This window comes from Carassius auratus, unplaced genomic scaffold (genome assembly GCF_003368295.1).
Source record: "Carassius auratus strain Wakin unplaced genomic scaffold, ASM336829v1 scaf_tig00216481, whole genome shotgun sequence".
NCBI classification, from domain to species: domain Eukaryota; kingdom Metazoa; phylum Chordata; class Actinopteri; order Cypriniformes; family Cyprinidae; genus Carassius; species Carassius auratus.
In genome coordinates, this window is record NW_020528590.1 from 54,285 (window position 1) to 80,379 (window position 26,095).

Genomic DNA, 26,095 nt, shown 5'->3' on the forward strand with positions numbered 1-26,095 from the left:
AACACAATCTTTACTTAATATCCTAATGATTTTGGCCATAAAAGAAAAATCTATAATTTTGACCAATACAATGTTTTTTTTTTTTTTGGCTATTGCTTAAAATATACCCCAGCTTTTGTGGTCCAGGGTCACATATATATAACATTTTATTTTTATTTTTTACTTTTTTGCACTTTTATGATGCTGTTTTCCATCCTTTGTGAAACATAAAACCGCCATTCACCATTCATTGCAACTGTATGTCAAAGATCGACCAAAATAATTCAAACCTTTCAAAATTTCTCCTTTTGTGTTTCATGGAAGAAAGTAAGTCGAACATGTTTTGGATGAGGACGAGTAAACGCTGATAGAATCTTCTGGGTGAACTATTCCTTTAACAGATTCATTCATTATCTTTCATGCGGCTCTTCTTTTGTAATCTCCTGCACTGGATCCTATTTTTGATGTGTATTTTTTTATCTCCTGATCACACTGTGCACACGACTAGTTGAGATCAAAGGCGAGCTTCAAAGCAGCAGAAGGAATCTGAAGCTAAAGGGGTCTGTCTCTCTCTCTCTCTCTCCATCTCTTTCCTATGCTTCTCGAATACTCCAGCAGACACCACCCAGCACCCGTCTGAGCGAGGGCATGCTTCTTCCACCCTTCTTTATCGTCACGCTAGCTCTCTTTATCTGATTAGTCACAAACACAGCTAACAAAGACAGAGAAAAATGACACATCGCTGATTAAATTAACTAGAAATAACAGATTCAATGTTCTAAGGCCACAGGGGGAAAAGAAAACAAGCGCCATTTGAGCCGTGTCAGTCTATGTCTTCACATCCGATACTGCATTTTACCGTATAAACTGAGCTGAGGAGTCTCTCCCTGATACCTCTATGAACCTAAGATGACTCTGACCTGAACGACCTTGTCTATTTTGGTTCGGATGATCATCAAAAACAGCTCTACCTGCCATCATGCATTATAAATGAAAGCTATGTCGTCTTTTGTTCATGCGTTCTGTTGACATACTTCATGTCAGGCAGGGGAATAAAAGAAATAGGGAAAAAAAAGAGATCGGAAAAAACTCACTCAAGCTATTAAGATCCCAGACACAAAGTATTTTACAAATACTTTATATTTACAGATACCGTTCCAAAGTTTTCGTACCTGAATTTGCAAGTGGTAAGAACGAAACTTAAAAAAAACAACAGATGTTTTTTACAGTATACAGGGTCCGTTCCCTTAATAAAGCATCAACCGACAAGTGTGTAAATAAGTGATCTTTTGGCACTTAATCCTGACGGGTGTGTACAGAAAGGAAGTGACAAGGTATATTACATCATCGGCGTCCCTTCGAGTCATCCACAACTCATGTGACCTCTTGGCACTTGAACATAGGCGTAAATGGGAAAGGAGACATTATTATTATTTTTTTTATATATGAGGTACTGTATAATGCATGCAGACTACACACACATTGGACCATACATAATAATTAATACTCTCTGGTAAGATGATGTCAAGCGAGTCCATTTTCGTTTGAAAGGGAAGGTGGGGTTTCTCCACGCATGATTTGAGCTGAATGTGCTACTCGTCGCCGCTTTCATATCTGAATCTCAGCAGCACTATTATGGAGAGGGATTTTCAGTTCTTTAGGACGACGTGCCGTGGAGATCAGCTCAACTGACTCCTATTTTAGAAAAGCAACAAAAACGCTAGGACAAAATAGAGTAAAGTTTGTACATTCACATATGCTTACATGTAGAAACCAGGACGTATGCACATAGAGAGACCATAAAGTGGGTTTCGTCCAGTTTGACACTGGTTTCTGGTCGACTGTAGAGAGCTAGGTACATGCTGGCTGAATTTTGGCCCACTTTTGGTGGAGTTTCATTATCTCCCGGACAATGTTGATGCCTTTTGGTCTCGAAAGTCTAAGTTTGTAGCCTGTGCTGGTAGCAGCCGCTGCTTTCCAAGAAAAGAAAGAGAATTGAACTTTCTCCACACCAACGATGAGGAATTACAATAGCCGACTAAACAAAAAAAAACTCAAAAAGCACTCATGTATAAAAATAAAATTTGGAAGTAAAAGCCATCAACTGGACGGTAATGGCGAGGCAGTAGATGTCCGTTTCCTTCTTTCAAATCCTCCTGAAATGGTTTTAGCAAGCACATTTTTGAGGAAGTATTAGTGTCTTACATCCATCATGTTAATCAGTGCTAGGCACATTGAACCAGATGAACTAAAAAAGAAAGCCAACCAACCAGATAAACAAAAAATGTGCCAGGAAGCTGCTCCTCCCACAATGTTTTTTCCCTTGGAAAAAATAAAAACACAACTCCATAGTTTCCACTCCTGATCCCATCCTCAAGACAAAAGCCTTGTGACCTGCAAAAAGTTGTCCATTGGTCTTAAAGGTGACCTCTTCACAAAATTGTAGAAAAATTGTCTCTAGCCAGTGTTGCTCTCTTTTGTGTGTAGAGGCTTTGGATGATGGTTTTACTGATTAAAGGTCTTTCATCCTTCGTTCCAGATTTAACTCTCTCTCAGCTCTCCAGTGACATGGCAGCGATGAGCTGCTCCACTTTGTAGGCCAGTCGTTGTTTCTTCGCCGTCTCGTCCTGTTCCAGTGCAGCAGTGATCTAGGAAAAGAACACAGGAAGCTGTTAATCACTGTATAGCGTTAAGACAGATCTCAGATGGGCGGGCAGATTTTGTATACTCTGAAGAATATGTGAAAAAATCAAAACATTTATATATCATTTGATGTGATCCCAGGACAGAAGGGGAACATGGTCACAAAAATGGGAAGACTCTATAGCAGAGGGGAAAAAATATACAAATAACTAAATATATATATATATATATATATATATATATATTAGGGGTGTAACGGTTCACAAAATTCACGGTTCGGTTCGGTTCAATACACTGATGTCACGGTTCGGTTCGGTACGGTTCGGTACGTTTTAGATACAGCAAAAAGAAAAAATTGGCAGATAAATTTCCTTGATTTTTTTAAAAATGTTTTATTTATTAAAACTAACAAAGTATGTGTTTTTTTTTACATTGAACAATGATGGAGCTATTCTTTACCCATCTTCTATGGTGTTTTCTTAGCAGCATACTGTATAAAACAAAAATAGCTCCTTATAAATTTTTTTTTAAAAATTAAATGTAATATTGTTGTAGTGGTTATGAACAAATACAAAGATGTAACTCTTTTTATATGGAACTCTATAACTCTTTATATTTAGTGTGTTTTTACTCAATTGGTTCTCTATTTGGGCTTATGTTTTTTGGAACAAAGCAGGAATTACGGTCTGTCTGAAATGGGCTCGTGAAGGAATATTGTAATGGGGCTCAATTACATTAAGCATGTTCTTAAAACCTGCGTTTTCCACTACAGAGTAAGGTCTCATATCCGCGGCTATAACGTAAATGCACCATTCGCTGCGGTGATGTCCGTATACGGAGACCGGGACGTCACCTGTAGGAGAAAAAAAAGCAATCCGTGGCGACGGTTTTGCAATCCGTCCCCTCAGTTTATAAACCGTACTCACGAATTCATAAACTGTTCACTCGATTTAACAAATCGTGCCCACGGATTAACAAACCGTGCCCACGAATTTCCAATCCGTGCACTTAGATTTTGTAAACCGTACCCTCGGTTTTTGAATCCGTACCCACGAATTCATAATCCGTGCGCACGCTTTCGCAATCCGTTCCCTCGGATTTGTAAACCGTACTCACGGATTCATGCAGCAAACTCCTACGTGTTAACATACAGTTTTATTGAATATTATTATGTGGAATAGGTTTACAGCAAAGTGTCTTAAGTGATTCTCTATCAAGTGTAGTACGAGGTGGAATACAAAGATTTAATAAGAAAGATGCGCATTAAAATCTTGTTCAATTGCTGATAATCTATAATAGCACTTGATTATTATTGTGCAATAAACCTGGCATTGTGACTGACTCTGGAGTAATTTTTTCCTCTTTTGTAAGTTATTTTGGATAAAAGATTCTTATGCATAACCTGTTTAATAATATATAATAATGATACAAATAAAAATAAAGTTATTTTTTATAATTTTAATTTGTAGGCTAAATAAATGAGTACAAGACAGTAAAAATATTTGTCATAAAATAATTTGTGAATTGCTTTATTTTTAAATAACCTTTGGACAGTTTTGGAAATGCTTGTGTACAATTCTTTCTTAACATGAAGACTTATTTTTGTGATTTTATTATACTAAGCTCCACCCACCTCACCCCACCTGCCGGAGTTAGATGCATGTTTCACTGTTAAGTGTAAAATGCGTGTCAGTTTTCAAATCCGAGGGAACGGATTGCGAAAGCGTGCGCACGGATTATGAATTCGTGGGTACGGATTCAAAAACCGAGGGTACGGTTTACACAATCTAAACGCACGGACTGGGAATTCGTGGGCACGGTTTGTTAATCCTGGGTACGATTTGTTAAACCGAGTGAACAGTTTATTAATTCATGAGCACGGTTTATAAACTGAGGGGACGGATTGCAAAACCGTCGCCACGGATTGATGTTTTTTCTCTCCTACAGGTGACGTGCGGGGCTCCGTACCGAGCCTTCAGCGTGTACTGAGTGAGCGAGCGCCTGACTGAGTAGCCTAACATAAACATATAAGTTGGTGTTTTTTTTTCTTCGGGGGTGTCAGGGGGAATTGCCTGTTACGTCGTTTGGGTTATTGGGCTACCTTGTTGAACGCATAACATTATATTTCACACACCTTTTTTATTTTCAAAATTTAATTAATTAGTCCAACGAACCGTTCGGTACATAATGCGTACCGCGTACCGAACCGAAAGCCTCGTACCGAACGGTTCAATACGAATACGCGTATCGTTACACCCCTAATATATATATATATATATATATATATATATATATATATATATATATATAAATAAATAATTTAAAAAAAATTATATAAAATAAAAATGACTGAAGTTAAATCATCAATTTTATAATTAAAAACTATAAAGCATTTAATGTGATCCACATGACAAAAACATTAAAAACATAATATATTAAAATATATCTAGTTTAAAACATGAGTGAAATAAAACAAATACTAATTACTCAAAGGTACATTAAGGGTGCTTAGATAATAATTCAATATGATGTCTATTAAATAAAATAAATTTAAAATAAGTTATTTACATTTTTTTCTAGAACATAAGAATGAAATGTATTGAAAAAAGTAGAAATAGGAAAGTCTCTCGGCAGATAATGAGTATGTTATATTAACACCTGCAAACTGTCGAGAACTGATTTGAAACAACAAAGTAGAATTGGGTTCAATATGACCAAAGCAGATGTTTCAACTAAAACACGAAACTGTTTCAGACATACTCTATATCTAATTATCACCGACCAGTTACTGCTCACTGTGATAGGAGACTTGGACTAATTTTCAGCATCTGAGAGAAAAACTGCCAGAGACTTAATTTCATGAATATTTCATTAAAAAGGAAAGTATAACTTGAGTCTGACCCAAACCGCAGAGTGCCAGCTCTCATTTCCATCTTTCTTTTTTAAGCATAGCAGTCAAAAATGTCGAGTCACATTAAAAGAGGGCAGGCAGACAGGATCGACCCCTCTCTGTGCCCATGACATAATCTCTGACTGCGGTGTCAGAGGAACACGGCAGGAAATGGCATCGTGGCTTCTGTCTGCCATTCATTTGCACATCAAACAGTGAAAATAATGGGAAACTAGATCGATACAGGCACATCTAGCAAGCCAAGATGGGGCTTCATTAATGATAGCTTTTTTAAAACGATGGACGTGAGAGCACTGGAGGGTGGATGTATGTAGAAATCTCCTCTTGCAACTCCAAAATAATGATTGATTGTAAACAAAGAGTATGTGGTACATTAATCACAAACTCAAAGTGATCCACTGCTTCCAACTGACATGTTTATCCAAACTATACAAGTACTGCTATGGTGAAACCTAATTCGGATTATCCACACTTCTCCAGAAATATTTTGTAGAATGTTCACTCTGCACTTATTTAAACATACATCAAAAGCATAAAAAGTGACTGTACAGTGACTATCAAGCAGTTTTATTTTAGTATTATTTATATACTTTACTATTGTAATTTTTTATGTTGAACAAGCTTTTATTTTTAGGCTTTGAGATTATTTTAATTCTTTTTTTTTTTTTTTTTTTTTTAAACTGTGATAAAATGTGATCTGGCTCTTTAAATGCCTTGCTCAAAGGCACAATATCTTAATCTCTAAGAAATCTGCAACCTTTTTGATAAACTTTAGGATCTTTAATATATGCAATACCACCCAATACATCCAAACCAACCTCAGATTTAAGTTTCATCTCTCTGAAAATAAGGAATTACATTAGTCAATTTACCATTAAACTCAGAAGCATTTACATGTAAATAACAAATCTGGAAGCCATCAATTGGATCGTGAAGCACTAGATGTCTGTTTTATCTTCACTCAGCATCCCTGTATTCCCAGTACACCTGCCACTGGAGCCAAGTTGGGCCCACACCTGCTTGTTTCGCCCCTGTGGCTGTAGCTATGGGGCAGGTCATCACTCCAGCAGTCGCTGCGAGCTTGCGTTAGAGGTTCACAGCATGAGCATGTATTCAAGGAGGAGCGCGTGCACTGAATTTTTCATGCATTTCAGCACAGCTGCAGGAGCACTCTTCACATCATTGTGTCTGATTCAGTCGCCTTTATTTTAAGAGGAGCGCATATTCTCTCTCTCTGTCTAGCGCTCTCTCTCTCCCTCTCTCATCAGGTTAAGTGCTCCAGAGCACTGACAGAGGTAATTATTTTCAGTTGTCCTATTCGTATTGTATAATGAATCTGAATTACTGCATGCAGGTACGGAGTGTCCCGCCGCACACATTTGGCTGGGTGAACAAAACAATGTTCTCCTCTTAGCATTGTGCTTGCATTTTCTTTTTTGGAGTTCGGCAGGGAAAATAAACAAAAGCAGGTGGCTTGATGGTCTATACTAGTGCTTTCCAAACATTGTTTCCTCCCACAAGGCTCAATTTATTGACAGCAAAAAAAGTTCATTTTAACTATACTATATTGGATATTGAATATAGTAATTTTATCTTAAAACATTTAGAAAAGTAAAGTATCTGCATCTTGAATGGTTATTGTTTTAATGTCCTCATACATACATACATACACACACACACACATACATACATACACACATACATACATACATACACACACACATATATATATATATATATATATATATATATATATATATATATATATATATATATATATATATGTATTTATACACTTGAATTGCAGATTAATAATAATACATACATTAATATCTACATGAAAGATAAAATATTTGGAACTCAAATCAACATTTTATGTCCATGTATTATATATACTGCATTATATATATATTTACTATTTATTGATTTATATAAGTAGCTGTATATTTACACCATTATTGTGACATCCCCCCAGGTTATATTAATTTTAGATTATAATAATTTTATATGATGGACTATTATATAGTTTTTAGTGTATATTCTAGTACTTAGTGTATTTTTTATTCATATAATTTGCTATTTATAGTCACATTCTATTTTCTGTCCTTAAAACAGTCAAAAATAAAATAAATAAAAAGAACGTCAATTGTGACACCTCTACAATTTGTTACAATTTTTAAATATAAATTGACTGATTTAATCTACAAATCAAACTTGAAATCTTTCTAAGTACCCACTGGAATCTGAAGTATGCCTGGTATAAACATACTCCTGCATTGGTAATCACTGCTCTATTTGTAGAAAGACAGACCCTGTGTGAAAAAGAATGAATGGGACACACACAAAAAAGAGGGATTGAGAGTTCGCGGGAATGTGAGGACAAGAGAAAACAGACTATCAACCAAAGAAACTATATTTACATGAGAGCGAGAGGAGAGGCTGCAGGCTCTCCATGCTGCCCTAAATGCTGTGTAAAGTAAAGGTCAGACTAATGGGTCCTCTGAGTGGAGCTGCCATTACGCTCGGAACATCTCCATCGTGGGCCCTACTCTAGCTCTCTTTGTGTCAGAGTGGCTGTCAGTGATCTAGCTGTGTGTAATCTTTCTCATCACAAGCCCATTCATTCTCGCTCTCTGTCTGTACCCACACTGTGCATAAGTGTGTGTGTGTGTGTGTGTGTGTGTGTGTGTCTCTGTAGCTTGCAGCTGCTGGCTTTAGAGACTGGTGAAAGATGACATCATTCTATGAAACTCTATTTCATGAGTACATTTTGTTTCAAAGTGTTATTCCACAAGAATGGTTGTATTGTTTTAGCAAAAAATGTATATGATTGAGGATATATAAATACTTACATATAAAAGTATAGACATTAACTGATTATTTTTTTGTGGTTTACTATCAGGGTTTATTAACCAATCATCATCTGTCAGCTAAACTTCAGTAAAACAATAAAGTTACAATATAGTACACTAAAATGAAAAAAATTAATTACATTTAGTTTAATTTAATCCAAATTTTATCCAAAGCGACTTACAGTGCATTCAGGCTATCAATTTTTACCTAATTTTAACCTTTCAATTGGGAGTCAGACTCTCTAACCATTAGGCCACGACTTCCCCTTAGCCTAGAAACACAAAATATAAATATATCTTTTATAATTTACTTTTTGTGGCTATTATCAGGTATTTTAGGCAGTGGAGCCGGAAGAGTCAGGAAGTCAGTCTTCATTAATATAATGCTAGAAATCAATAAGGATGTTTTGAAAATGAGGGTTGACAGCTCGTTTTGAAATTTCGGCTCACCTCTTCGCTGTACTTGCTAATGTAGGAGTAAATCTCGTTGAGGGCACTGAGCATGTTAAACTCATTGGAGTGCAGTCGTGCCTGTTCTGCCAAATACGCATTCATGTCCTGATCAGAGATGGCTGGAAGCCTGCTGATGTCAGCGTAGTACCTGTGGAGACAGCCATGATAGTCAATACCCTAAATCAACTTTGTTTGAGCGCTTGTTTGTATTACTCAATTATTAACGTTGTATGAAGGAAGAGAGAACTATGAGGTTTAGTTTGTTACAATACTACAAAATACTAGTAAAAACAGAAATAAGAAATTAAAATATTGTTTATACAATTACATTTTTTACCTTTCTACCCAGTTCTTGTAGTTGGGGATATCTTTAGCATAAAGCAGCTTATTAGAGGGCGAGTCTTTGCCCAATCTGTGTTCAGATGTGGAACACGAGTCCATGAAGGTTTGAGCCACCACAGACAAACACGCGTCCGTGATGCTGCTCTTGTGGATGTCAAAAACAAACTGGGGATTCTTGATCACATTCACCCAGAAGCGAAGAGGAAGGCTGTGGGGGATTGATAGACACACAAACACAGAAAAAGAATGGTTGCATTGGTTTGTATTTCAGATACCGGGTAAAAACATCATTTTCATTCCTGAGGTTAGATAGTGCGTATGAATGTGTCGTCTCACCAGTTGCTTTTCCAGGTGTGACGGACGTCGGTGTCATGGATGCTGTGCTTGTCCGCTTGTTCATCCAGGAAGTCAAACATGTATTTAATAGCTAAAGGAAGCGCGCTGCCTCTGTGCACCGTGCTGAAAAGAGTCTCGAACAGGTCATCCACAAATTTCTGTAGTGTTCCCTAATTGACAAAAGAAGGACAGACTGTTGTGTGTTGACAGTTGACAGACTGTTGTCGTGTGTGTGTGTGTGAGTGTGTGTGTGTATAAAATGTTTTATTTTTACAATTAACCACTAAAACTAGAGCTGGCACCTTAGTAGCTAGCAAGCGGGTGAGGTAGATCTCAGACACCATCTTGCTGCCGCGGTCGCCCTCCTTTTGGTCTCCGTGCTCATGGTTCTTCACCAGGTGCCAGACTTTGACTCCGCTCTCCAGGTCCGGGGTGATCATAGGAGCACGGGAGCGCAGGCTGTCTGGACTGCCTGTGTACCGGAATGTCGAGTCTGTGGGAACCGAGAGAGAGAGATAAAGAAAGAGGATTATGAAGTTCCTACATCTCCATTGTTCCATGTTGTCATTCGTTGGGATGAACAGAAAGAGCATGGCCCTCTCACATTTCATTTACTCTGTCTAACTCTCCTCCTCTCTCTATCTCTCTCTCTCTCTGTCTGTAGAGAGAGTATTGTTCGAAACTGAGCGAGATGAGTTGACGCTCTCTGGCCTCTTCTTCAAAGGCTTCATAATTGGCTGGTCCTGATTCATTGTGCTGCAGACATGCTTTAAACGCCTGCATCGAAGGACCTAATCAATGCATCTAAAGATTTCTAATGAGTTAAGCTCCCCGCTCATCCATCTTATCTCCTTTTCCCTTCCATCTTCGCGTGTTAAGTAATCAGTCTCTTGCTCACTTTTCCAATTAGATGTGTGGCTTTTTTTTCCGCAGTGGTTGAGTGCTCTCTTGGGAGGTTGGACTGGCTTCTCACAATGGTGCAATATATTCTTTCACGTCCTTTCAGAGTCTCTCTCTCAGTTTCTTTCCTCATCACCTGGCTTCAAAAGGAATGTGAAACAGCAAAGCAAGGCAAATAATCCTGGCTATTTGGAGACAGAAGTGGAATTCTGAGCAGATCAGCATCACAAGGGAGATGGCCAAGAGAACTGGTAGTGTTAGCAGAAGGGGGTACAGGAAGAAGTGGATTGTAGTTTCAATCCACCTTAAGCTACTGCCAATTTACAGCCCTTTTGGCCGTTGCCACAATATTGGCATTGAGGGATTACTGCTAGAGTGTATATGTGTCTGTATACTCTACAGAAAACTGGACTTGTTGTAGCCATTTAAGAAAGTGTATTTTCTTTTATATTATTTATGTTTAAATATTATTGGTTTGTGTTTTGTTTAGTTAAATTAGCTAATTAAGAAAATTGTACCCGTCATAAGGGGTGATAAATCGAATCACAGTACGCCGGAAGAAGAATAGAATTGTAGAATTATTTTCTTTGGAACGAATTTCGTTTGGTATATTTGTATCTTAATATAAATACATTTTTTGTTGGTCTGTTACTTGTCTAAATAAATGGGAAGAATGAGCAAACGTTTCATGAAATCAAGTGCTTTCAGGACAAGGCCCGCTACCATGCTTCCGCGGCCAAAACATAACTAACTAGCCCTAGACACCACTTTTGTTGAATTTACAAAACTCACGGCGAAAATATGTTTTGCAAATGTGCAGTCCGAATTGAATATGATAATGAGATAGAGGATGATGCTAAAAGATAGTTTTTCTGTTGCGTTTCCTTTGCTGGCCGCATGCAAAAATCATCCAGCACATCCAGTGAAGTCTAATTCACAAACAAATGATTCCTGTGATTTGGCTCTTTAGTCAAAAAATATTGTGTTCCAATACAGTAAACTATTCCAGCACATAAGAAAATAATGCTTTGGTAAGTAATAATTTTGACACACATATAATTTTGACAAATAAGTCATAATTAAATCATTAAATGTTGAAATTAAGAGAGTCATACCAAGTCATACTTATATGTCAAAAATATAGTACTAATTATGAGATAAAAAATAAAATAAAATAAAAAATAAAATAAAATAAAATAAAATAGGGTATTTTAATTAATAGTGTTAGGGTTGTAATAGGGTTGCCTTTTCAATGTGTATGTTGCCCTACTCAGCCAGTCAGAGGTGTGTGAGCAGTGTGTTATTTGGGGCCAGGGGGTGCTGGCATGCTAAATTGAGCCAAGCTGCTAAGTGTTGAGCATTAAATTGACATGAATCAATCAGCGGGTGCCTGTGCACAGCTGTGCCCGCTGTGCCATGGCATGATTGATGGGCACTGGGGCTCTGCCAGATGAGATAGCTGCTTTTTATGCAGTACACACAAGAGCAGGTTGTAAAAACAGCCAAAAACAGTGTTGTGCTACCTCATTCCTATTTGATGAGTTCCCTAAAATATACAATAAGCCTTTTGCAATAAAATAGATCAAAGTGTCAAATGTGACCCTAAAAACTCTTAACTACCAAATTCAGGGGGAGAACACAAAAAGACTGAGGTCTGTTGGTTAACGAGAGCATGGCTGAGAAATAAAGATAGCTTTATAGAGTATTTCTCAGGTTGCTTGTTGCGTCTTTGGATATTTGGAGTGCTCCCTGAACTTTAAATGTCATTATATTTACAGATAAGAGACAATAATTAAACTCTTTCATTATACCGCAAATGCGTGAGACACATACTCAAGCTTTGATTAACAGAATCATGTAATACGCCGATGCAGGCTAAATTTCATGTGGATCTAGTGAACTGACACCAGGTGAGATGTGTGTGTGCGTAGTTTGGCAGGGTTGCTAGGTGACAACGCACAAGGGGCTCCATTTCATCAGTCGCCCTGGTTTTTGGCTGCGTGTCATTCAAGTTTTTTGCCCATGTGAACTATTTAAGTAATTAACAATCAGAGAGTGGCATGCAGCTCAGTGTGATGGTAAATGAGAACGGGCCAGATGGGGAGCCCTGTGGCACTCCCTTATAGCAACGCTATGGGGAAGCAGCTAATGTGTCCATTACGGGAAGTATCCAAACTCAGCTGAGTAATCAGCATTACTGTACTTCACACTAACTGCTAACACCGCTCTCTCTTCCTCTTACCCTTCCTGACATGGTCTCTCGCTCTCATTCTCTGGTGCCCAGAAGGCTCCCTATGGACTGCAAAGCAAAACTGCATCCGTGGCTTGTGCTCACAATCGTAATTAAAAGCAAATCTTCAGCTGAGTTTTACCTCAAAGACCTTTGTATTGTGAAACAATGAACAAACTTCAAACTTCTAATTAGCTAAACAGCCACCATCATTATCATCTGACAAATATACTCACCATATCTACTGATAGAAGTCCGAGAGATGCTAGTTGTGGGTGGAATGTTGTAGGAGGACGTCTGCTTGGGCACCAAAGCAACCACACAGCGGTCTGATACCTGTACAAGAAATACAGTGCTAAAGTAAAGCTTCTTTCCTTTGCCTGTAATCCTTATTTCACAGTTTTCGGTTTCAAGACCTCTTATTATCAAGAAACGTTCAAGATAGTGAAGCAAAACTAATGTTGGTTTATTCTGCTTTTGAGGAGTTTATGTTGCTTCAGAATTAAATAAATTTTTACTGAACAGATTCTCAGTATCTATTGCTTTACAAAAACGGTGTGAAATTGTTACGTTTCTCCACAGTCCTGAAATAAAGCGACATTAAAGTGCTTCAAAAAGATCTGTTCTAGTTATAAATGTATAAGGGGTGTTCACGCTGCATGTGTTCCTTTTCTTGGGTAAAAGCGAGAGTTTCGCTTCTCCTGTTTCTCACAGAAAAAGGATTGTGATCAGAAAAGAAACCCATATTTACATATGACAGTATATGAGATCTCCTTCACTGGGACGCTCATCACTCTACAGCACCCATAGATGTTGGAAGGAGTCAAAGAGAGAGAGGGGGATGCTCATTGAAAAGTAATGGCATCGTTCTGCCTGTTGTGCCTTGTACACTCCAGAAAGATAAGTACAGAGCTGAATGAGTACAAAATATAGCTGTAAGCTGCAATATGAGCGGTCCAAGAATAAGAGAAAGGAAAAAGGATATTAAATGCACATGTATCACCAAGGTTTGGACACATGAATGCAAGGTTGAGGTAACTTAAACTGAACTGATATGTTAAAAATAATAATAACTATAAATTAAACAAATATTTTTTTTATAATAAAAATAAAAGTAAATATAAAAACAATAATAAAAATCTTACTTAATTTTTTAAATCTTATTTAAAAATAATCAGTCATATAAAAATAACCTGTACTATAAGCTTTTAATAATCGATAACAATATCAATAAATAATCAACACCGTAATCAACATGGCTCCAGCTGTATTCGTGGACAAAGATTAGAGATTAGCTAAGATTTAGAATGGAGGGTAATTTAAAAATACAAACACAAAGGCAGGCCAATAGGAAGAGTTTGACAGGTGAGGGAATGTAATGTTTTAGTCATTTAGAGGATGAGAAAGTAGAAAAGAAAAGATGAGGTTATGTAGTCCAGGACTCTCCATTTTTCTCTGTCTGCTCTGGAGTGCTCACGCTCCGTCTGATCATCTGAATACATCTGAACTGTCAAGGGCTGCAGAGGAAATTAGTTCTACTCTTGTGCTGATTCAGCACAAGAAAGCAACTTCCTGAAAGCAAGCTGGCAAAATCCTGGCCGATTCTCATACTATATCTGGTGCTTATTTTGATCTCTATGTTTAGAGCACATTGTAAAAAAGCAAGGTGTGCTCTGATTGGCCAGCTATCCAGTGTGTTGTGATTAGCCTAATGCCTCAGGCGTGTGATGGATATGTAATGCTCCTTAACATACTGTGATGCCCTCTCCCAGCAGGACGAGACTCAGTCCAGCTGCTCTGCTCGTGCACATCCAATCATCGGTTCTCTTTGGCAGTTCAGTCAATGTACTGTTAAGCCCAATTTATACTTCTGTGTCAAACTATGTGTAGTACGGCATAGCCGCTAAACACACAGCGACTCCACAACATGGCGGAGGCAACAGTGAGAATAAAAGTTATGCCTTCTTTATTTGGGCGATATTATGCAAATCTTCCCACATTGTGACGTAGACATCTGGGGCATGTTAGAACGAGCCGTTTTAGGAGAGCGTGGTTGACTCTTAACTTTTATAAAGAATATCTCTTTGGATTTGAGACTTTAATCTTTGCAACTTTACAGATGTTCTTTATGCACCAAGTGCTTGTAACACTCCAAAGAGAAAGGAAAAAACTTAAAATCGCATCATATGACCCCGTTAATGTTGAAAATATGCTGATTTAATGTTGAAAACAGGTGTGCTGCTTTTTTGTTTAAACCGTGATACATTATTCAGGTTTCTTTGATGAAAATTATGTTCAAAAGAACAGCATTTTTTAAATAAATAAAAAAATCCATCCATCCATCCACCCCCCCACACCCTTCATCTATCAATACATTTCCATACACCACCTACTAGTCATATATGATTATGATAATGATTTTATTCATTTTCTACCGAAAATAGATCAAAAACCTCATCTATAATCCAAATGTCTCTCAGATACTAGTGAACTAGATCAAGTGCCTGAGCCTTAAAATCTCCTGTCAACATAAAACATCACATTTTGAGTCCATTTCATTTCAGAAAACCTCTCTGTCCAACATAATGGAGACAATAAGCACCTTCTGAGCTCCTGTGAAGGCTGAGGGTAGTTAGGAGTCTTCACTCACCTCCCTATACTCTCGCGGCCGATGATGGTGTTACTTTAGCCCCTGTACGCCCCCACAAGCACCAGCCCTATTAGTGTAGGTTTCTCCTCAGCTGACCCTAGTAGACCTAGTGACTGGAGAGACACTTGAAAGAGTCCAGGACTGTGGACGAATCACCTCAGAGAGGTGGCCAAGTGGGATGACACTCTCAAACATCTTTTTTTATAGTTCACTTTCTATCTCCATGGGTTGTAGAACTGGTAAGCATTAAACATTAGTCATTGGAGAAAAAACAGAACATTATTTGGGGTAAATGGGTTTATAACTTATTTTTGGCACCTACAGTAGCCTCCCGCTCAATGTACTGTACAATCTACTGTTCTTCTCTCACAGTAGGTCTCTAAGGTTGAGGAGGCAGCCGTATGGAGCCTAAATGATGGAGGGGAGATACATTCGCCCTTGAGGGTTAGTCCTCAGCAGGCAAGCAGGCGGTCCGCCAGTGGGTGTGAAAGTGATAAAGGGTTAGGCTTTCCTCATGATAACGTTTGCATCATGCAGACAACTGACCCCTTTTCACCATGTATCTCTGATCCCCCTGTCTTCATCTTATGGTGATCCGCAAGCTAACATGCCTTTAACTCAGTGGGGAAGGATGAGGTGATGTGTCCACCATTCTGCCTCCTCTTTGAAATACGGCAGGCTTGGTCACGCTAGCATTAAAAGCATGAAACGCCTTTGCCACATGATAAACACAGCAGAATGATGAGCATTTAATAGCATAAACGGATGAAAGCATCATAATACAGATGTTAAATTCATTTAGATGTAAAATAAGATGCCTGAAATCCAAGGGAATTCAACTATATAACTGGTCAAATATACACTATAATGTACATCTACATTGCATGTCTAGTATAAGTGATGACAGACAGTTAACAGACAGACTTGTATGTCAGACTGTAAGTCCTTGAGCTTTGTCAGCACTCGAAAAGACAGCTTAACCCATGGCAGTCAGGACATAGGATACAGGATACAGTACTTTGGGATTACTGTGAGTGTCAAAAATCGCTCTGGCTGTGCTTACAACAATGCTGTAGAAACATTTGTGGACGCTCTGATGTACATCAAATGCTTATCTTGTATTTAAAGTGCTTGCAAAGCAAACAAGCTTGTTGATCTTACTAAGTAACTATAATATAAACATTATAAAATATATAATAATATAATATAAGTATAAACATTACCCAATGTAAGTATAATCAGGAAAATTGATTTAAAGATTTAAAAGTGAACTGGGACTATTATACTATTATTTATTATATCATTAGATTATTATTCCTATAACGCCAATGCACATCAGCAGCTCACCAGGAACACCAACAATCTCAGACACCTTGGTCCACGCAACATTTTTTATTTTTTTTATAAAACACGTCATAGATTATTGGGAAACCATTCACAGCAATAATCCTCCACTTTGCTTGGGAACTAATGTGGTCGGAACCAAAGTTTACGGGGCTGCGTTCACTGGAATTCTCTCAAGCGGTGGACTTCTACGTTCCGATTCGTTCCCAACGAACCGCGTCATAGCTCATTACCATAAAGTTAACCTGGTTTCAACTCCCCTCGACACTCTCAACGTCCAAGTTGCACGGCGCCACACCGGCTCACATTAAAAATGAATGACTTCCGGCCATTTTGACGCTCTCGATGGTGGCGGTGTGAACGCACAGTTAAACAGGACTGCTGGTGAATCCAACCTTGTCTGTTTTGATGGTTTTAGAAAGGTTTTGGGCACTTGTCAGAAGGTCAGGTTCAGGTAGACCAGCTTAACTCCACCTTAAACAAGTTAAGTCTCCAAATCTAGTTTAGGTTTAGGTAACTAGTGGAGTTTACATAGTTTTGCAGACTACTAGTCAAAGTGCCTTATTGAATGGACTGTGCTATATAAATATTGCAGTTACATTCCCTGTGAGGGATAATAATTACACACATTAACAGAGAGCTGTTTGTTTAATTTGTTAATGCCAGTATCTTTCATGCTGCTCCCACTATTTAAATTGGAAATTTGAGGAGTACGGTGGCCCCTAAGGGACAGGCTGCCAGTCCTCTGTAATGTCATTCAGCCTACGCAAGGTCAAGAGACATACTGATTTCAAGTACGAGTGGATGAGCGTGAAAGAAGAAAGAGAGCGAGCGAGTGGGAGAAGCAGCAGAGCCTAGAGAAAAACGACCACGCTAGCGTTCAGACTGATGAAAACTCTTTTTAGACTAGTGCTCTAATCAGCGCTGTGCAATCAAATGAGCAATCAGCGAAGAACACGGTGACCACAGGTTTATGAAGCAACAGCATGAAACGTCAGTGAGACGCAGCTGCTGATTATACTGTCTGCTCTCTTAAAATATGCCCTTACTCTATTGAAGAACTCTGCGAATGGCTGAGATTAGCATTTCAGGAGAGGTGAGGGTGCTTGTGTGGAGGGCTCAGGAGTCATGTATTTTAATGCAGTGTTCTCTACAGCTCCCTGCCTTCAGTTTTCTCTGTCCTTTCTCTAAACTCGAAACAGCAAGCGTTTATATAGCAAATAGTGAGCTTACAGCTCCCCAAGCAAGATACCTTGTGATTTACTTTGAATCTTTAAATATGAATATGAATATCTCATCTCTTAGATGTTGCTCTTTCATAGAGACTTTAAAAGTCGCCATTTGGTATCCATCTCATTACTGTCTCAGAGAAACAAATTATATTTATGTATGTAGGGTTTCATGAATACAAAAGTCACCTTTATAGTTTTCAAGCAATGGAACATATAATATATATATATTTTTTTTAAAAACATTGTAAAACCATACCAATATATATAGGTAAAGGTAGTGCTCAACACTCTGGACTTAAAAAGAGGCTAAATGTGCAGTGGACATATTCTCTCTCTCTCTCTCTCTCTCTCTCTCTCTCTCTCTCTCTCTCTCTCTCAATAAGTGCTATTACTGTGTTATCAGGTAACTGCTCTGACGTGTGCTGTCTCTGTGTGGTGTCTGAAGTAAAGACAAGGTAAAGGCTGTAATTAATCCACTAAAGTTAAAGGACAAAATCTCTCTCTCACACACAGACACACACGAACACTTTTCCAGCTACACACTACAGAATTTTCAGTGTGATTGTCCTCTATTACACTGTCCTGTGTAGTGTGATTCAGAGAGAGATCAGCTGTCACTCGCACACCACAGCGAGACATTCTGGAGCACTGTGAGATAAAGGAAATGTTTTTTGCTATCGTTGTTGTTGTATTGAGTTTAATTGTTGTTTCATGTCCTGGATATACACAGGATTACTTTTTGTAGCATGTTGTCCTTCTTGCTGCATTTTTTTTTAATTATACCTGATGTTTTCAAAGTACTATAATTTACAGTTTTCTAGCATGATAAGTTTGTAATTCTATTATATTGCTTTAAAGAAGTCTATATATATATATATATATATATATATATATATATATATATATATATATATATATAAAATACTGATTAAAACACAAATTTTTGCTATTTTTGCACTGGGGAGATGTTTACATAGCACATTATATTCTTTTTTTCTATCAATAGAGCAAAGAAAACCCATGAAACGTCCATTTAATGTTTACTCGTTTAGACAGAAGAGGGCACCATGAGATTATGTACGAGCGTGTGTGTCCTCTTTTGTACCTGATAGTGCATGAGAGTATTGAGCCTCTTCCAATCATTTTCAATCTTAGTGGTGATGTCTTCATCCTGCAGGACCACTCGGGCCATTCGTCCCTGACGCCACTCTGAAAAATCAACATTTGCCATTAAAACAGACACGGTGAACCTCCCCCAGCTCAGAGCAGATTGATTTGATTCAAATCTCTCAATGTGTCTTTTCACCTGGGTGAGAATGTGTGTGTACACGCGGTAGGGTATAATTAAATGCTAAAGAGTGAGCTGATAGGATATAGACGGGCTCAGAGTGAGAGTGATCATTGATTTTCTCCTCTGTTGAATGGGGTTTATTAGTTTACGTGGTTGCCAAATGCACAGATGATGCCTGCAGAAACCTACCCCCAACACACACACACACACACACACACACACACACACACACACGCAAAAGCAATGCCAGTTCTGCAGTTACAGAGAGAACATCATCATGGAGGAGATTGCTCTGGCCAAGGTGCTGGAAGGATGATTTGCACTGCTGAAAGGGGCCTTTTGTGCAGTGTGTGTGTGTGTGTGAGATGGGTGTTTGTGTGCCAGAAATGAAATGTGGAGTCAGTCTGTCAGCGCCGTCTGTCAGCTTTTACCTGGGTCACACACACACACACACACCTGCTTGTGTGCATGCAAAAAGTGTACATTACTATCACTGTTTATGCATTACAGACAACATCAAATCAAACTAAAAGAAGTTTACATTTCTTAAAAAAATGTGAGGTCATTATAATAATTTTTATGAGTTAGTAATTGAATCGTTCAGTTAACTGTTTTGCTCAAAAGGTCAAATTAAATCAGGAATGAAACAATGAGTATCTTTGTTCAGGAACACTGATTCATTCAGGAATTAAACTGTTTTTTATGGGTGAATCGCTGGATCAATACAATATAGTGTCTAAAACGTTAGTTACTCACTACTAATTCCTTACATAAGCAATATCAGACTTGTGTGCACATGTTAAACTCACCCAGGTCCATGTCCACAGCTTTGGGTCTCTGAGAATATGGCATGTTCTTATACATTGCATCCAGAATCTTTTCTTTGACCTGCGTGATGGTGTCACAGTTCAGAACCTTGACCGGGATCTCTGGGCTGTTCTCGTTCTCTGGGTTGACGCAGTTTAAGATCTGGAAGTGAAAAAAAGAAGAATGAAGATGACGAGATGTTGGGCTGTGGTCTGTGAAGCCATAGGTGCGGAGTGTGGCTCTGGAAAAGGCCATTTCCTGGCCCGAGAAATCTAATTTCACACCCTCTGCAGGACCCCAATCTCAGACGTAGCAGGGTATGAGAGACTAATGAACACTACCATCCCTCGGCCAGATTGTCTGCTTTCAAACACACACACATAGTAACAGAACTAAAATACTGTACGTGAGAGTTTATTAGCTACTCTGTTTATTAGTGTGGCTATGAGGTTGTGTGATGCTGACCAGAGTCTTGTAGTCAATCTGTTGCCGGATGAGTTTGTCCTCACTGAGGGAGTATCTGGCCTCTCCGGTGATGGCGTCTATAGGGCCTTTTTCCATCTGCTGTTTTATAGCACAGTACAGCATGAAGAGAGGCTCACCTGCACACTCCTGTAGACACAAACACCAACACACATTTTTATTATTATTACTTTATCACTACTTATAAACTGACTGGTCTAAGTCTGTGGAATATAACACTAGCATAATACTATTTCTGCAGTATATAGTATGTACACTACAATTCATTCTTTTTAAAGAAATGAATAATATTGAGTAATGATACATTCAACTGATAAAAAAATGAGAGTAAAGACATTTACAATGTTACAGGATTTCTATTTCATAATTTTCTAGTTCATATTTTCAAAGATGTCATTTAGAGAATTAAATAGGAACATAATGAAGTCATGTGACCAGTCAATTAACATCATGTGTTTCAACAATGTATGTAGCAAACTACCATTTAAAATGTTTATTATTGCATGATGTGTAGAGTTAGTATGCAGTATGTATTATATTATGCACATATATTGTTTACCTGGACAGTTTATGACCAACATGAAAAAAAAAAAAAAAAGTATATTCTCAAAAACTGACTGGTAGGTTTTATGCAATTTCCAATTGCCTTTTTGGGAAACAAATTTGTGCTTAAACATTCCTAGGTTGCTAACATACGTTTCTGCCAAACTACTCACTGACTGGATTTGCCCCATTCATGCAAAACATAAAAATATATCTTAGTTTGAGACCCTTGGTAACGTGATGTCCTTGAGCACAACTGAACTCTATACCGTTAAAGTCCGACCATAATGTCTACACACATTAATGTCTTTAATATTTTCTCATATTTCTCAGAGACTCCAATTATTTGAATGAGCTCCTACAAACACACAAACTGTAGCTGATCGTGACATGACTGGCGCTTCCTGTCTAATTGGGCGGCTCTGAGCCAGAAAAAGCTGCAGAATGATCCAGACTTCATGCTGAGCGTCACAAGTCTGTCTGGAAGAGACTAGTACTATTACAGGAAGCCATAGAAGCAAGTTACCTTCAAGAACTTATGAAGCAGGAAAGCAAACCAGTTGGTTAGCATCTTCTCAGCAACAGACTCAGTCCTGAAACACACAAATACACCAACATCAGCAGATGACAACACTTTTTATCAAGAATACCTGCATATTTCCTTTTTCCCCTTTAATAATGGCTGGGTTCTGATGGAGAGGAAAACAGAAAGTGTGAAAAACATCAGTTGCCTTCCCTGTCAGTCACTCCAGACTCTTCTGACCACCCTGTCTCTTTCTTTCTTTCTTTCTTTGCTTTGTGGGACGACATAGAAATAAACCCGCAAATGACAAACAGGGATCCCTAGAGCTGTGGGCAATGATTTGGGAAGAGAGAAAAGGGAGCTGAAGGTTTGTAGAAGACAGAGCAGGTAGAAAGCTGAAGAGTGAGGGAAAGATAAGGCAGACGGAGGAAGAAAGAACAAACAGCACCCCGACGGGAGTGGTTAACGAGCATGAAAAATACATGAAAGGTTTATTCCCTCGTTCTGACAGCTGCCTGCGCTTGTGGAATACAAATTCCTCTCTTTGCCTGCAAAACATTCCTCCCTTCACCCCGGAAAATACTTTTTCCCCCCTCTGTCTGGCTCTCTGTGCTAGCGAGTATTATGTTCACTTATGGACATTTCAAATACACATAAGCATCAAAGGACGATGTAATATCAGCTGCGTAATTGTCACGGTGATGTCTGCGATGTTATGTGCTGTCACACACACTCTGCTCGGCCGGCGTGGGGACGGTGAGGTAGCACACCGGCAATTTACTCAACAGCGGTGAGAGAAAATGACTCTCTTAATGCATGTGGAAATAGCTATGATTACACTGCTGAGACAACCCGCAAACACAGAGTGTGTGTGCATGTGTGTGTATTTTGTTTGAGGGGGTCTCACTTCAGGGTCACACGTGACCCCGTGAAAAATGAATGGAAAGACAAGATGAGGTGTGTTTATAGAGATCAGGTCTGGAGGGTGATGAACTTGAATCACTGCATATCCATGTGACCAATGCGAGATGACTAAAATTAAACTTGACACGTTGTCTCAAAAAAGTCTCATGAAAAACAAAGATATGCCCTTGCACAGGACATGTAAAGATGTCAATCTAGTACATATGTACATAAACTGATTAACAACTTAAAAACAGTCCAGACGAGATGCAAGAATGCATACTGTCCCCTTGATAGCCGCCTCATTTTAGAATGGATTAGTCCAAGCTGATTTAGGTCGTCACTGAGCCGAACTACTCGTTGGTGAAGACCTGGTCTTCTTAATTATACCAATTTTGGCATATTTCATTGGCAATAAAATACAGATTAGGAGATTTTCATATTCAAGTAGACAGAAGCTATACTAGAAAACAGCCATGATGGCCACTGAGTGGATGGACTGCTTTAAAAAAACAAGGTCTTTCGTGGTTTCGTGTTTGTATAGTAAGTTAAGAGTCCATTAACGTAAAGATAATGTGTTTGCATTATACTGCATGTTTTTCTTTTTTAGTTTTTGAGGTATTCATCCATCTGGGTTAATGCATTAGCAGATAATAAATGCTAATTTTACTGAAAGAACATACGTGGCTGTCTAATAAAGAGGCCGACAAATTATGCTTATTTAGTAATGGTGCATTTTAGTTAATAAATCAATGGCAGCCTCACACAAAATGACAAAATGAGAGAGACGAGAGGTGGGCAAATAGAAGGAGTGATGCAAGATGGAGTGAAACTAAGGAAAGTCGTCATGTTTGTGACAAGAATGTCAGTCAAGCTGAGGTTTCTCTAAAGGACAGTGTGTGTTTTTGTGTTTTATTCAAGCAGCATGTGTGGCGGGCTATACAAAACATTGTCATGTTTATATATTCTCTTTTAAGCCTGTCAACTTTCCTTTGTAACCAACCTTTTTTCTTCTGGGTCTGTGAGCTGAGGGACTTTGGATGCAGGAACGAGAGGATACCTGTGTGTATTTGTGCACTGATGTGTGCATCGTGTGTGTGAGACTGAGTTATGAGCTCTGACACATACATACACTACAATGACAGAGCGTTTGATGCTGGTTGCATCAGGTCTTGCAAGAGTGTTTTCCTGTCTCTTCTTTCCTGTCTCAGTCAATCAGCAATAAATGATGGACGATGACGTACCCCCCCACCCCCCCCCACAAATAAGGGCTGAAATTACCGGTTACTGAAGTCAATTTACAAAATACAGTACCTTTGTGAAACTAACTGCAGCTGGTTCAATGATTTTCATAAACTAGTTTCACAAATGGCTGAAAAATGAGTTCTAACAAATAAAATGAAGTGAAACTGATCAGGAGTCAATACATGGCTTCAAAATATAATTCCGATCCACAGAAGTCAATCTCCAAAATCTCTTCATCGCAACCGAATCACTATTTTCTTTCACCAGGAAGCACAAACACATTGCCCGTTCATCTCCCTGTGAGAGAATGAATGAAGAGAAAGTTAATAGTAGCTATTAAAGCACCTAAATTAGTTTTTGCATCCTCTACAACTTCATCACACCAGGCTTTTGTGAAATTCTGCCTCTGTCTGCTTTTCCCCTTTCTTCAGCATTTTTCTGTCTTTTTGCGTGCTTGCTTTTTTTTTATTTTTTTAAAGAGTTTCATTAATGAACTTGAGGGTTTTATTAGCTATTAGCATTTTTATGAGTTGTGCATGTGTGTGTATGTGTATGTGTATGTCTTAAGGGAGTAAAGGAATGCTTCATTGAGGGACGACACACAACACAATGTATCTCACTAATAGTCCATTCCGAGACTCTGTGTGCATGCAAATCCCATTAGGTGAAAATACACACGCACACACACACACACGCACACACACACACACATACACACACACAAACAGCCAGCAAAGAGCGTGCCTGAGGCCATGGAGCTGTTCCATTTTTAACCACAGTCCTCCAAAGATATTAACATGAGGGAGTGAAAGATAAAAAAGAAATCTCAAAAGTTCAGCGAAGAAGTAATTTGCTGTTGGAGACGCAGCCTAGCACTGACAAATTGTGTCATGGTGCTCATGTGGATGGCAAAAAAAGGGGCCAAAAATGATCATTACCTGGACATTGTATCAAAACAAAAAATGAGGTAGAATCGAGGAATCAGATGCACACAACTACAGCAAAACACAAACAGAAACCATGCGCTATACATGCAGAGCTGTGGTGAGTTGCAGGCGATGCAGGTTTGAATCCCACATCCCTTTTCTTTCTCCCAAGTCTTTTTCTGTAATGTCTCTGTCAATAAAGGATGGTAATAAAACACTGAAATCTTTTTATGCACTGTATGGCTGCATATTTAATTCATTGTGGCTTTCCCACTGAAGTGATGAATCGGTCTTCACTAAAAAAATCACATTCCCCTGCTGATCCAGATGGGACCAGAGGCCCAGAATAAGAGAGTCTTGTGTCTCCATATATTCCATAATCAAATAAAGATTAAATAATAATAGACAAGCAAATATTAATGCCAACTAAGCTTTAGGCCATTTGAAATGAAACGTACAGTCACTCTGATGACCGCAGAGACCAGACAGGCCCTTGTTATTTTTCACAGTTGGTTATCATTAAATGCAAGTGGGTCACTTTATGAAAATAAATGAAAGCACGGCAGAAAGAGACAGATTTGTTTGGTTTCTAATACAGCGTTCTTGTTCTCCAGATACTTCCTGGAAAAGTGAAGACACGGATCTGCGAACAATTCCAAAAGGAGCATGTCGAATCGATAATCTCCTAAATTCCCATAGAGAAAAAAATGAAAAAAGTGTCATCTAAAACCACGGGCCCCTGATCCCCTCGGCCCAGCCTGCCAACGCGGGGGATTAGTGTTTTGTGTTCCTAATGACAGCAGATAACGAGAGAAAACATGGCTTCTGTCACGTTAAATAACAGCGTAATCCACATTTCCCCTGCATCTATTTACTGTGACTACTAATCAGTTAAGTCAAGTAATGAAAGACCAAAAATCATTCAATAAGATCGAGAGACAGCAAACAAGGAATGGCCGTGGTGTTTGTTTGGCCTGTGTGGTTTAAATATTCAAAGTGTGATGTATAGCTGATATAGCGCCGCGGTCGGCGGGAACAAATCACTTCCATCTGAAGCTAAAATACACTTGGCCTCCATCATGCACTTAGCCTTTGGGCAACTCTTTGTTTAATCATTATTAGTCTAAATCTTCTAGTTAACACACTGCTATGGAAAGACTTTGAAAAACCAATACAAATTTGGAGGGAAAGCATAAAGGAAAGCCAAGAGTGAGAGAGAGGAAAAACAAGTTGATCTGAGCAGCTCATGAATGTTTTATGAGTACATAGCGCTCAAATGATAAGTGACACTGACAATGGGGTCGTACTGAGAGACTGGAGGGATGTAGAGTTATGGATCATTAATCAATATAGCTATTATGCTCGGCTTAGAAAACACAGCAAAACTTTGAGTTCAGTTAGTAACGTATTCATTCAACACTACAAAGTAAACGAAAAACTAACTGAAACCAGAAACATAAAGTGAGCTGCAAACCTCCGGAGCAGCAGTTTGGGATGGTTCT

The 26,095-nt window shown here is 38.6% G+C and overlaps 1 protein-coding gene across 1 annotated transcript; it reads right to left on the reverse strand.

Annotated features, from left to right (window-relative positions):
• Positions 1-457: 457 nt before the first annotated feature.
• Positions 458-26,088, reverse strand: LOC113098277 (plexin-A2-like). The gene is made up of 11 exons (XM_026263291.1): positions 26,068-26,088; positions 21,523-21,589; positions 20,436-20,582; positions 19,973-20,132; positions 18,978-19,081; positions 12,883-12,982; positions 9,819-10,009; positions 9,517-9,686; positions 9,176-9,388; positions 8,836-8,986; positions 458-2,627 (listed from the first exon to the last, which is right to left on the reverse strand). Exons 2-11 carry the CDS (start codon positions 21,565-21,567, stop codon positions 2,532-2,534), a joined length of 1,377 nt encoding a protein of 458 aa, XP_026119076.1. The 5' UTR covers positions 21,568-21,589; positions 26,068-26,088; the 3' UTR covers positions 458-2,531.
• Positions 26,089-26,095: the final 7 nt, after the last annotated feature.